This window comes from Urocitellus parryii, chromosome 7 (genome assembly GCF_045843805.1).
Source record: "Urocitellus parryii isolate mUroPar1 chromosome 7, mUroPar1.hap1, whole genome shotgun sequence".
Taxonomy (NCBI): domain Eukaryota; kingdom Metazoa; phylum Chordata; class Mammalia; order Rodentia; family Sciuridae; genus Urocitellus; species Urocitellus parryii.
In genome coordinates this window covers 164,310,668-164,324,196 of record NC_135537.1, presented here as the reverse complement: position 1 = coordinate 164,324,196, position 13,529 = coordinate 164,310,668, and the positions used below count along the sequence as shown (strand labels likewise).

Here is a 13,529-nt window from a genome sequence, read left to right as displayed (position 1 = left end):
GAGGCAATCTCAAGGCTGAGAACTCCCCTAGTCCCTGACCGGCTCTCCCCACCCTGCTCTGGATCAAAGCAGAGAAAAGGCCACTGATTTAACACCAAATTTCCCTAGTTGCTGGTCAGAGGGAGGGCAAGCAGGAGGGCAGTGAGCAGCACCATGGGTAGACTTCCTGGATATGTCTGTGTCCTAAGGGACAATTCTCCTTACCAAAGTTTGCTGCTTTGCTGTAAAAGTAAATGCTGGGGGAGGCATTCTCAGTACAAAGGCCGGGGGTTAGTATTAAGCATAGGGGGGCAAAAGCAAGGGAGGTCGGGGGAGAACTGGCCCCACACCAGGGTCCATGCTGTAGCCCAGACATCTTGGCAGTGACTTTTTCATTCTGACAGACCCAGGCTGATTCATGAGTTTATTATATTGACAGAAAACAGCACTTTAATCCCAATTTACGGATGATGGTAAAGGGTAGTTCACTTCCCTCCAAGCTACCCATACCTGCCCTCAGAGCAGGCCTTGACTCCTCCAATGGCTGGGGCTGTCTTGTGACACGTATCTAGCTCCAGGCTCTAGAATCTGTCCCAGCCTGGAGTTTGGGAAGAACTGGGGCCCCAGGGATGGTCAGTCTGTCACAAAGAGCCATTCACCACCCTGGGGTAATATTTGAGGAAGACCTTCTTGGTTAGGTCCACAGTATCACCTTGAGGCTGACTGGAATACCTCTTTTTGCTCAGAACAAAGGACTTCTCCAGCTGGAAGACATTTTTGTCAAACTCCTTCTGTTTAAAAGGAACACTCTGAGCCAAGCTGCCTGCCAGTGTCTCCAGAAAGAGGCGCCAACGTGGAGCATAGTAATCTTCTACCAGTCCTGCCAATTGTTTGTTAGCGTAATCTAGGATGTTGCCCTCTGGACCCCACAGGGTCAACTGATAGAGGCTATTCTGCTCATAGAATTGGGCCTCGGTCTCATTGACTGCCATTGCCCGTGCCTGCTCCAGCCAACTGCCCAGCAAGAAGCGTTTGTCAGTAGCCAGCACCTCATCCAGTACAGGCAGAAGTTCATAAGCTAGGATGCCTCCAGCCTGCAGTAGGAGAATCAGGTCCTTCTTCCTGTAGGAGATCTTCACCTCCTCATAGTACAAGCTGACCAACTCTTGGATTGCCTGGCGGGTAATGTCCACCAAGTCATAGCGGAAGGCCAAGCTGGTGGTTAGGTTGGGTGCTGCTTTCAACAACAGCCGCCAGGCCTCAAACACATCTGATCGGTTGTACCAGACAGTGGTATTTATCTTTAGGGAAGGCCGCTTGACCAGTGGGCTGCGATTGTGCCCAACACAGGCCTTACCAGAGCAGTTGTAGACACTTCTGAGCAGTAGCTTCCAGGCTTCCTTTGCATCTTCCTGAGACAACCCATACCGCCGGTCAGCAAAGCCGGTCACCCATGCCACCAAATCTGGCACTGGGTCCTTTCGCCAGCCCAGCTCAGTCATGAGGGTATAGACCACTTCATTCTGGCCAATGCCCTCAGGAGCTATGCCAGTGCCTACCATGGTGGAATTGGGGTAGAGGCGTGCAGCCTGAGGGCCTTGGTTCACAGCCTCCAGGGATCCAAATAGGCCATGGTTGCCCCCGAAATTATGCAGCATGCACCAGATGAAGGGCTGGCCATAGAAGGAGTCTGTGCGGCTATACACAGGCTGGTTCTCGGCAAACAGGTCCAGAACCAGGAGACGGCCCAGGGGCACAGCCCTCAGCACAGCCTTGACCTGGTCAGGCCCCCAGAACTTGGGCTGGTGCTGGAAAAGCCAGCCTTGGAGCAGCCACACGGCATCAGGATCCGCTGCAGTGGTGGGAGTGGGAAGGACAGACAAGAGGGGTGATGAGAGGAGACGGCCAGGGGAGTGCTGAGCCCATTCTACAAATGATGAAAATGGAGGTCCAGAGAAGGCAAATGACCCTGTCACAGGGGACACCTTCCCCCTCTGGCTGCCCCATGGGGACATATATGGGGACACACCACTACATATTTCCTTCCTCATCCTGCCTCCCCCTAATTGGGAACTCCAGGATACTGATATCTTGCTTCACAGGCATTAAAATTGAGATGTTAAGACATGGACTCCTGGGCCCCAGCTTCTGAGCCTTGATTCAGTTCTGGGTTGGGCCCTAAAAATGTGTATATCTGGGGCTGGCGTTGGAGCTCAGTGGCAGAGCAGCACTCTCCTAGCACATGCAAGGCCCTGGTTTGATCCTCAGCACCACATAAAAACAAATAAAATAAAAGGTATTAAAAAAATGTGGGTATATAGGCTGAAGTTGTGGCTCAGGGGTAGAGTGCTTGCCTAACACGTGTGAGGCATTGGGTTCGATCCCTGGCACCACATAAACATAAGATAAGGGTACTGTGTCCATCTACAACAACAACAAAAATTTTTTTTGAAATGTGCATATCTGATAGTGCTATGGTTTGGATATGTTTTGAGTATAACTCCCAAGGGTTCATGTTTTTTAAAATTTTATCCCCATTACAAGGTATTAAGAAGGTGCAAACTTAATCCCATTATGGTATCTGCAGATGAGGCTTTGGGAGTAAGCCTTTGGGATTTCATTGCAGTAACTAAAAGTGGACCAATAAGATAGGCTCCAGAGTGGGGCTCATGCCACTGGTTCTAGACTACACTTGCAGCAGCTCTGCTCAAGGAAGACTGAGCCAACCTGCTCCCTTCCTGGCTAACATGTAGACCTCCATTAAGCCACTCCTGCCTTGGGCCCCTTCTACCCATCCTTACAAGTGGCAGGAAGGAGCCTGGGGTTCACATTTGTGAAGCAAGATGGATACCTACTAGTTTGGGGTATAAGCCCTAACTCTGGCCTGCATTACCTGCTTTAGCAATGAGGGAAATATCAAATCAAATCTTTTCAGTAGTTAGCACTTAGTGATTCTTTACAAGCCAGGCATCATGTATCTATGAATTAGTCCCGTTGTACAGATGAAACAACTGAGACACTGGGAGTGAGGTAACTTGTAAGTTACCAGGGACTATTAGTGTCAGGGTTTGCGCCCTAGTTATCTGGCTCCAGAGCTCATCTCTCAACCACAATGGGATTAAATGAGATGGCATGTGTGCCTGGGAAACTGTAAAGGGCTGTGTATTACAGTGAGGGGTAGCCCCAGTCTTTCCTCCCATCCCTATTGACCTCTGCCATCCCCATCTACCTGAAGGTCCAGGGGGCTTCCCTTGCCCACCTCCCCAGGGCACCGTACCTGCGATCATGGCCTCATAGACAGCAGTGGTGATTGCAGCAAGGTAGGAGGGCTGTGAAGAAGGAGGTTGCATCTCATTGAAAGTGTCAGCCCCGTAGATGTGGTTGGTACCAAACTCTTTGCTCAGCTCCCATAGGAAGAGGCTCCCAATGAGGGGGAACATGGGGTCTTCTGGAGCCAGAAGGTAGGGGCAGGAGTAGGAGCAGTTGAAATGTCCCCAACTGCTCAATCGGGTGACATTCATCTGTGGGAACACCCTAGTGGAGAGCAAAAGCTCAGAGAATTACTGGAGGCTGACATAGTATTCCTCTTGGCCCATAATTCCTTCCATACCAGTCTAATTTATCTTTAGTTCCTGGAGTGCATCTTGGTTTCTTGTGCTTCTTCACACACACTGCCCCCTGCCTGGGCATCTTTTCCTCTTCCCTCCTTGCTTATCCTCTTGGTTCTTCCCCACTATCCTTTTAAGTTTTACCTGTCTGGAAAGCTTTTGCTATCCCTCCTCCTCCACTGGCTGAAATTTTAAACACATTCCTTGTTCAAGATAAGGCTCAGTACTGCTTCTGCCCTGAGCCCTTTCTGGCCCTCTTCCACAAGAGCCAGTATACATTCCTGCCCTTATCACTGGGTCATATCCCTCTGCTAGCTTATCTCTCTTCAGAGACAGAGCCCGGGGCACTTTCACCACTGCATCCCTAGGGCCCAGCAGACAGCAGTGTCTGGCAGCCCTGCACAGCTGGACAAAAATCACAGAAGGAATGAGGTTCCTGCTATCACTCACAGTGCAAGGGAGGAGGCCAGCAGTGTGAGTGGTGGGAACCAGGTGTTTGTGGGCACGAAGGAGGCCCCTGGGGGTGTTGGCAAGGCTTCCTGAATGAGGGGATGTTTCAGTACGGCCTTGAAGACTTTTCTAGCCACAGGAGAGGAGTGTATAGTACAGAGAAGAGGAAAAGAGACCAGTGTATCCCCTACTACCACTAATTAGAGCAGCTTCTAGCAAGCACTCTGCCAGGTCATATTCACACCCAAACCCTGATGGTAAAGGTGGTAAGGATCCCATTTACAAGTGAGGAAAATAAGGCACTGGGGAGTCATGGTAATCCGTCCAAGGTCACACAGTTCGTTGGTAGCAGAGGCAGGAATCAAACCCAGGCCTGCATCCATAGCTTCAGTATTTAAGTCAGTATTTAAGTCACGTTTTAACAGAAGAAAAAATTCCATTGTTGAGCTGCACAGGGAAAAGGGAAAGCCTCACCTGGTGAGAGCCTTGGGGACGTGCCCTGCGAATGCAGGTAACACGGGGATCATGCCAAACGAGCGCATCCGGTCCAGGATCCGATGCTGGGAGAAACAGGAGGGGGGCTGGTGAGCATGACCTCTGCAGCCCCATGGGGGTCCCTTACTCACTCAGGACACAGTCACTGTGATCTGGTCAAGAGCCCTGAGTCTGGTCAAAAACCACACCCTCCCTAGGTCTGTGACCTCAGCACCAATTCTACCCCTTCCATTTCCCATTCTTTTTTTTTTTTTTTGTGGTGCTGGGGATTGAACCTAGGGCCTGCTACATGCAAGTCAAGCACTCTACCAACTGAGCTATGTCCCCAGCCCCCTTTCCCATTCTTTTACCTGTAAATAAATCTGCTTGAGGTGCCAGAAGCGGGACAGGGGGCCACCCCAGGTGTGCAGATTGCCCATGCGCCCCCAGGCCAGGAAGGCAGGACCAGTGAAGTATTCATTGATTTCTGACTCGGTCAGACCCAAGGCCAGGTACACCTGGGGAAGAGGGAGATCCCTACACATATAAATATATTCATTGACATTTGCCAACTGATTCATTCAACAAACATTCACTCATTGCTTCTCTGTGCTGGAAGCTACAGTACTAAGACAAAATTGGATCACAATCTAGGGAAAACAGATCTGAGTTCACTAAGCTGTCATCTTTGATGTATGGGTGAGGAGATGGGACACAAAGGGGTTTTCCCAAAAACCAGAAAGAAGTCTTAGAAGGTTTCATGGAGCAAAGTTCACCAGATGGAAGGGAAAAGAGCCAGAGCACTTGGAGGTTCCCTTGGAGGCAGATCGAGACTGCTAATATGGGAGAATCTACAGGATCAGGAGACTGGTCTGGGGCGGCAGGTGGTAGGGGAGAGAAGCCCTGGGTTCATCAACTGTTTTAGCATGATGCTGGGGTCTAGCTCATCTCAGGAATGGAAGCCTCAATTTCTGAGGTCTGGATCCATTGTGCACTCCACAAACACTTCTGGAGCCCTTATTCTCTGTATGCCTGACACTGCTGGCCAGGGGCAGATGGACAACAAGTGGGGGACATGTGGTGGACAGTAGAGTGTGGAGGGGCTAGGTGGGCACGCACCCGCTGCCAGATGGCCTCCTGACCATTCCAGGCCAGTGCCAGGTTGATGCCATTCAGTGCCATCCAGTCAATCTCTTTCTCCCAGCGGGCCCAGTCCCACCACACGAAGGAGTAGCTTTGTGTGCACACATTCTGGTAATAGCGATACCTGCAGGTGGAGGCAGGAGTTGAGTAGGTTACTGGGGGCAGAGAAGATATTTCCTATCCCTGAGTGTCCATCACCTGGAAGAGCTCAGAGATAGTCTGGCTCTGGAATAACTCCCCTGGCACCCAGTGGAATTGGGGAAGAGTTCCAAATGTGGGCCCTCTTCTGTTTCTTTCTTGGATCCACCCCAGGTGGAGCTGAGGCTTGAGTAGTTGAAGTTTCTGAGGTGCCTGCCCACTAGTTCCCAATACTCTAGCCTGGCAGATATTTGTAGGAATATATTTCATTCCCATTCAACACTTTCAGAGCCCCAGCTATAGTGTCTATATGGCAAAGTTGGTCCTTGACTAGGAAGTGGAGGGCCCCAGTTTAGGAAGGGGGCTCCCTGCCCCACAATCTGAGGGGGAGGCAGATGTGAACACATCACCTTCATGCAGTGTGGCAAGTGCTAGAATAGAGGTCTGTGAGCAGGGTGGACGTCATTCCTCAGTCAGCATCTTCAAATAGAGTGCAGGGAAGGAATGAAATAAAACTTGCCCATCACAATTATGCACCATCATCGTGCAAACCCTCACAATCAACACTGCTCGGGGGACATCACTGTTTCCATTTTTCAGATGGGCCAGCTGAGGCTCTGAGAGGCTGACATAAGAACGCATGGCTGTTAAAGGTGAAGCTAGGATTTGAAAGCAGAGCTATTGGACTCGAAGGCCACCAATTCCTTCTCAGGCTTTCAGTTTTCTGCAGCTCCAGCCCATTGTCGGAGTGAGGCGAAGGGTGGGCGTCCCCAGGGCTGGAGGCTGGAGGCAGCTGCCCTGAGGCGGTCGGGACCCATACCTGTGGGGCGTGGTCTCAGCCAGCTCTTCCGGCACCACAGGCAGCGGCTGTGGCAGGTGCAGCTGAGAACCCGACCAGACCACCTGGCAGCCACAGAAGTCGCGCAGGTAGCGGTGCAGCCCGGCGGCGGCCGCCACGCCCGTGGAGCCACGCACCTGCACGCGCGCTCCGCCGCCGCCGCTCAGGCGGTAGGTGTCCAAGCCCGACTCGGTCGCCAGGGCGCGCTCCACAGACACCGAGAAATCGGCCGCCGGCCCGGGCCCCAGCAGCCGGACCACCAGCGCCCGCACGACCGTCTCCTCCCGGGCCTCATCGACCGAAGAGCCCCCAACCCCTGCCAGAAGCAGGAACCCCAGAGCTGCGGCCACCGTAGCGGCCTCCATGGTCTCATCATGGCGGCGCCCAGCCAACAACCAATCCGGGCTCGGGACCAGGATAGAGGAACAGCGGGTGTCCAATCAGCTGTGGGCCTCCGGCCACGTGGAACTTAGGCTGGAACTCCGGTTTGCTGCCGGGAGACTCTGCTTCCGGGCCCAGACCCAACCCTGAGAGTGAGTTCTGACTACTTGCGCGTGACCCCATCAAACTCTCAGGGCCGCACGGGGTGCACTGCCTTTCCCAAATTGCCTTCAGGTACAGCGCGGGTTCACCGGCAAGTCACTTCCCGTCCGTCCAGCCACCCACCCTTTAAAAGAAAAAATGGGGGTGGGGGACGTGTTCCGTGGCGCACTCCTGTAGTCCCAGCCACTGGAGAGGCAGAAGCAGGAGGATCGCAAGTTTAAGGCCAACCTGGGCAGTTTAGACCAAGTCTCAAAATAGATGAGAAAACTGGGGGCGGGGTAGAGTTGGGGAATGAATCTAGGGCTTCACGCTTGCTGACACGCAGGCGCTATTCCATTGAGATACATACCCAGTTCCCCTCCTACCCAATAAATATGAATTTGGAGATTGTTTTTTCTTTTTTAAAATTTATTTATACATTACCAGGGATAAATAAAACTCAGGGCGCTTAACCACTGATCCACGTCCCCAGCCCGTTTTTAAATTTTTTTGTTTTGAGTCAAGGTCTCGCTGAATTGCTGAGATTGACTTTGAACTTTCGATCCTTCTCCTCCATCCTTCCGAGCCGCTGGGATTATAGGTTTGTGTCACCATGCCCAGCTGAAATTTATTTTGTATTAGGCACTGCCATAGCTACTAGGTACTAGCAAAATAATAATAGATGTCCCCACCGTCCTTACCTGGGGAGACCTGGATACAATATTTATGTTGGAATTTCCTTCATGGTTGCTATGCTGTAAAGAAGTGCAGGGGAACCTAGCCTAAGGCTTCCAAAAGGCAGCCACGTTTAATCTGAAACCCAAGCATGAGTAGAACTTGTCTAGGAGAAGAGGTAAAGAGGAATGCATAGAGAACAGGGAGTTAAAGAATGTGGTGATTTTTAAGGAACTGAAAGGTCAGGTGGTTAAAGGAAGGATGACCCATATGAACCCAGCCTGGCCTGCAGCAGGGAATGGTGGGCATAGGAGGGCACTCCATCGGGCCCTCAAAGGGCAGCAACAGCAGACACAGTGGCACACATCTGTAATCCCAGCTACTCCGGTGGCTGAGGCAGGAGAATTGCAATTTAGTGAGTCCCTGTCTCAAAACATTAGAAAGGCTGGGGATGTAGCTCTGTGGTAAGTCACCCTTGGGTTTGATCCCCAGGACTGGAAAAAAAAAAAAATTAGAAAGTGGCAGCAGCACAGACTTGCCTTCTTCATACAGATGGGAAACTGAAGGCCAAGGAAGTGACTTGAGCAAGATCCATAAGCAGTAGTAACAGGGAACAGACGGACATGAGTTGTGGGAACATGAGGTTAAGGGAATAGTTTTTAAAATGGGCCCCATCAGCCAGGCATGGTAGTGCACAGCGATTTGGAAGACAGAGGCAGGAGGATCACAAGTTCAAAACTAGCCCCAGCAACTTAGCGAGACCCTGTTTCAAAATAAAAAGGGCTGGGGCTGGGGCTCAGTGGTTAAGTGCCCCTGGGTTCAGTCTCTGGTTCAGGGTAGCGGGGAAAGGCCAACTGTGCTGACCTCCAAGTGATTTCACTTTTAAAAAACAATTTAGCTGGGTGTGGTGCTACCTGTTTTCTGCAGGAGAAATGTAAGCCCGGAATAATGCTGTTAAGAGGAACACAAGTTACCCTCAAGTGGGGGACTTTTGTGACTTACACAGACAGGATTCCAGAATTTAGGGGAGATAAGGATAATTCCCTCAACCATAGAATCTGTTACGAACAGGTTCCAATTAGAATTTGTCAGCATGGGCCAAAGTGGGGACTTGAAAGTCAAGTGGGGACTTGAAAGTCAAGAGGTAGCTAGGTGCAGTGGTACACGCCTGTAATCCCAGCAGCTGGGGAGGCTGAAGCAGGAGGATCACAAATTCAAAGCAAGTTCAGCAAAGGTGAGGTGCTAAACAATTCACTGAGACCCTGTCTCTAAATAAAATACAAAATAGGGCTGGGGATGTGGCTCAGTGGCCAAGTGCCCTTGGGTTCAATCCATAGTACCCCCGCCCCCCAGAAAAAAAAATCAAGAAGTGTATCTAAACCTGGTGTGGTGGACCATACCTAATCCCAGCATCTTTGGAGGCAGAGGTAGGAGGATCACAAATTCAAGGCCAGCCTCAGCAATTTAGCAAGGCCCTAAGCAACTTAGACCCTATCACAAAATAAAAATAAAAAGGGCTGGGGATATGGCTAGTGATAAAGCCCCTCTGGGTTCAATCCCCAGTACCAAAAAAAAAAGTGTGTCTAGGCAGGAGTCTTTGAAACTTTCCTGGGACCCCAATAAAACTAGAGGGCAGGAGGAACACAGTATCCCTTTCCTCTCTGAGAGGACCCACTCTCTCCCTTGAGAGTGTCCCTTTTTCCCCTCTCCTGTTCCTTCTAATGAATTCATTCCTGTTACTTTGAATGACATGTCTGAAAACTTTCTGAACTGATTGCAAGAATCAGGGTTTGAAGTGTGGGGGGGGTCTCTGCTGCCTCAGTTTCCCAGCAGACCCCAGCCCTGTAACAGTAGCAGAACAGCTCTGGGACTAGAATTATTTGGAATTCCTGGTTCCTTGAGCAGGGTTCTGGCCACTACTCCCCAGACAGTGCCGTTTCTCAGACTGCCTGTCTGGACAGGGAGGGTTTAATGGCTGTGTGAGGCAGAGCGTGGTGGGCTCTTGGGAAAGGCTTCTGAATCCTTTGGAGGCATAGTTGATTTGGGGGGATTGTCATCATATGAGTGGAGGAGTTTAGGGACAGGGAAGGGGTTTGAGCGGGGTTATATAGTGCAGAGGAACCTGAAAGAGGACATAAGAGCCCACTGAGTGTCTACTCCTCGCTGCAAACAAAGCTGCAATGCCCTACTCAGTCTGGCTCAGCAAGCAGCTGAGGTGTGGCCCCTCCTCCTACTCAGTTGCCAGAATATGGAAGTTTCTCAGTCTTCCCCAGGAAGAAGTTCCAAGACTACCCCTGAGCCTTCTCCCTGGGCCACCTTCTATTCCCCCCCTCAAACCCCCCTTGGCTGCAGGTGAGATCTGTTAGACTCTCCTCCTCCGGGTTCTGTTTCACCAGCATTTCTGGATCTTAGGGAACATGTAGATGGTGGGGTGAGGATTGGGCTGCTGGTCTCCTGTCAGACTAGTGCCTCTGTGTCAGGTCTGGATTCAGCCAGGTGATTAGGGGGTTGGCTGGCAGGGACAGCAAATTGGGATCACCATCCAGGGGGCCTAAGTCCATGGTTGCTGGATCAGGAGTGCCTCTTGTCACCACACCCACCACCTCCAGAATGACACACACACACTCTTAGAGGCTGAGAACTCTTTTTTAGTAGAGGGCTGACTGCACAAATTAAGATACATCTCCAGGATAAAATATTAAGCATTCTCTTGGAAAAAAAGGAATATGTTGCTGAGTCTCAGAAAATGATACCCCCAAATATGATGCTTTGGCGCACTGAGTGCTTTGATCTAAAGAACATTGGAAGGGCCTCAGAAGCACAGGCTCTTTTTCTTGTCTGTTTTTGCAGTGCACAAAGTCTTTTTTCCTGATCTTCTGCCCTTCTCTCTCCTCCCCTTTCTCCACCAAGGCAGGGGAAACTCTTCCCCAAGGTGGGTTACAGAAACTGAAACCCATTGCCCCGGAAGCCAGCCATAAAACCTGGAACTATTACTCTTTCCCTTGACTTAATTTTTTCTTTCTTCCTCTTTTTTTTTTTTTTTTTTTTTGTGTGTGTGGTACTAGGGATTGAACCCAGGGGCACATTATCATTGAGCTACATCCAACCCTTTTTTTAAAAAAAATTGAGACAGGTTCTTGGTAAGTTGCTCAGGCTGACCTCAAACTTGTGATCCTCCTGCCTCAACTTTCAGAATCCCTGGGATTACAGGCAGGCACCACCATACCTGGTGGTCTTCCCTTGTTTTTCTTTATAAGAGCTAGCCATAGAAAAATTATCTACATACAATGTCTGCTAATAAGTCATAAGACTCTTCTTCCAGAAAGGGTGTTGCTCCGTACTAAAGGAGAAAGGAATGCTACACAGAGGCCAAGAAACTAGACAGATCTTGCTGGGTTTTCCTTTCCAGTCTTACCATTAGGTCAGACTCTTTTGTTCAGTCACATTTCTACTTGGTCATCCACTCTTCAGCAAATCTAAGCATAAAAATGAGCCACTTATTTCTGAAGGCTCCTATGTCACATAAACAACTTCTTTTTTTTTTTTGTGGTACTGGGGTTGAACTCAGGGGCACTTGACCACTGAGCCACACCCCCAGCCCTATTTTATATTTTATTTAGAGAGGATCTCACTGAGTTTTTAGCCCCTCGTTTTTGCTGAGGCATGATCCTCTGCTTCAGCCTCCTAAGCCACTGAAATTACCACCATGCCCAGCTTGTCACACAAAACTAAATCAAAAATAAAAGAAAAGCATAAATCAATTACGCTTTTCTTTTATTAATCAGTCTTTTGTTATATATAGGACTGTTGGCTATGGTTTTTTTTTTTTTTTTTTTTTTTTTTTTTTTGTGTGTGTGTGTGTGTGTGTGTGTGTGTGTGTGGTGCTGGGGCTTGAACCCAGGGCCTTGTGCATGCAAGGCAAGCACTTTACCAGCTGAGCTATACCCCCAGCCCTTGGCTATGATCTTTCTGATGGTCTAGGAAAGATATCACATCTTTCTTCCCCTACAACATGTGCTAGTTCAGAATGTTCTACAGAATATATTTTTAAAAGATTGGGTATGGTGACCCACATCTGTAATTCTAGCAACTTAGGAGCAGGATCACAAGTTCCAGGCCAGCTTTAGCCATTTAGCCAGACCCTGTCTCAAAATTAAAAAAAATAAAAAGGACTAGGGATATAGCTCAGTGGTAAAGCACCCCTGGGTTCAAACCCTAGTACCAAATATATAAATGAATGTGTGTGTGTGTGTGTGTGTGTGTGTGTACATATTAATTCAAGCTGGGTGTGGTGCACCCCTATAGTCACATCTACTTGGGAGGCAGAGGCAGGAGGATCCCTTGAGCCCAGGAGTCCCAGACCAGCCTGGGTATCAGTGAGATGCACCCCCACTCTGAAAAAAATAAAAACAAAAAATATCAAGCTAATGAGTATAGTACACTACAATTGTGTTACAAATAAACAAACAAGGGCTGGGGCTGTAGCTTTGCAGCAGAGCACTTGCCCACGTGAGACACTGGGTTTGATCCTGAGCACCGTATAAAAATAAACAAAGGCCGGCTAGGGATGTGGCTCAAGCGGTAGCGCGCTCACCTGGCATGCGTGCGGCCCGGGTTCAATCCTCAGCACCACATACAAAGATGTTGTGTCCGCCGAAAACTAAAAAATAATATAAAATAAACAAAGGCAATCTGTCCATCTATAACTCTAACAAACAAACAAACAAACAAGCTGGGCACGGTGGCACATGCCTGTAATCCCAGCAGCTCGGGAGGTTGAGGCAGAAGGATCATGAATTTAAAGCCAGTCTCAGCAAACACAAGACAGTAAGCCACTCAGTGAGACCCTGTCTCTAAATAAAATACAAAATAGGGTTAGAGATGTGGCTCAGTGGTTGAGTGCCCCTGAGTTCAATCCAGGTGCCAAAATAAATAAATAAACAAAAAACTACTGTGAAAGTGCTGGAGTACTTGATCACTGAGAGTGGAAGACTTGCTTATTTATAATAGGACCCTTTTTACTGTTTGATTCTTTTACCATGTGACACATTTTATTACTCTTTCAGTTAATGTGTGAAACAAGCTGCCTAGGGGCCCTGCTTGCTCTCCATCTCATCTGTCTTTTGTCCCTGGCCAGCCTGTTGTTCTGCCCATACATCCCAGAATAGTCTCAGGAGTGCTTCTTCCTGTGCCCTACCAATCCAGTTACTTGCCCATCAAGTCCAGCTAGGAGCCCAGCCCACTTGGCCTGAAGAATGAGTTCTCCCCTGTCTGGCCATTAGGGGGCAGCCTAAACCCAGGACCTGCCTTGTGGTCGCTGGAAGCTGTTGGGGGAGCAGGGGGCACTCCCTGAATTGAAGGGCAGAGACTGCCAGAAAGCTTTGCATACCCATGCCATATGCCTTATACCCAGAGCTCCTGGAAAGTAAAATGTGCAGTCCCATCCAGTGAAGGTGGTGATGGAATTGTCCCTTATCTATGATGGCTGAGACTCCCCAAGACCAGGAGGCCCATGTGACCCTACCCTACACTGATTCTAAGGCCTCAGATGGAGGGTATTTCCTGAACAAAAGTACAGACCAACTCATACGTCTGGGGTTTGGGGATTCTACAGGAAAAGGTGTATCCTTAAAAACAGGAGCAGTGGGGGCTGGGTTTAGCGGTTGAGGGCTTGCATAGCATCCATGAGGCTCTGGGTTCAG

General features: G+C 49.6%; 1 protein-coding gene across 2 annotated transcripts; it reads right to left on the bottom strand.

Annotated features, from left to right (window-relative positions):
• Window positions 1-4: 4 nt before the first annotated feature.
• Window positions 5-6,996, bottom strand: Naglu (N-acetyl-alpha-glucosaminidase). 2 transcript variants are annotated; one of them, XM_077800492.1, is made up of 7 exons: window positions 6,613-6,701; window positions 6,203-6,272; window positions 5,631-5,778; window positions 4,883-5,029; window positions 4,512-4,597; window positions 3,257-3,513; window positions 9-1,831 (listed from the first exon to the last, which is right to left on the bottom strand). In XM_077800492.1, the coding sequence occupies exons 3-7, from the start codon at window positions 5,691-5,693 to the stop codon at window positions 621-623; spliced, it is 1,764 nt and encodes a 587-aa protein (XP_077656618.1). In that variant the 5' UTR covers window positions 5,694-5,778; window positions 6,203-6,272; window positions 6,613-6,701; the 3' UTR covers window positions 9-620. The 2 variants fall into 2 exon arrangements, with proteins under 2 accessions (XP_026242864.1, XP_077656618.1); XM_026387079.2 differs by lacking the exon at window positions 6,203-6,272 and having other exon boundaries at window positions 5-1,831; window positions 6,613-6,996.
• Window positions 6,997-13,529: the final 6,533 nt, after the last annotated feature.

Excerpts from the sequence above, each read along its gene's own strand:
- Naglu (XM_026387079.2), bottom strand. The coding sequence starts at position 6,995 with ATGGAGGCCGCTACGGTGGCCGCAGCTCTGGGGTTCCTGCTTCTGGCA. Across the intron at positions 3,514-4,511 it reads GTCCCCAAGGCTCTCACCAG|GGTGTTCCCACAGATGAATG; the intron begins GTGAGGCTTTCC and ends GCTCTCCACTAG. Across the intron at positions 1,832-3,256 it reads CTATGAGGCCATGATCGCAG|CGGATCCTGATGCCGTGTGG; the intron begins GTACGGTGCCCT and ends CCACCACTGCAG.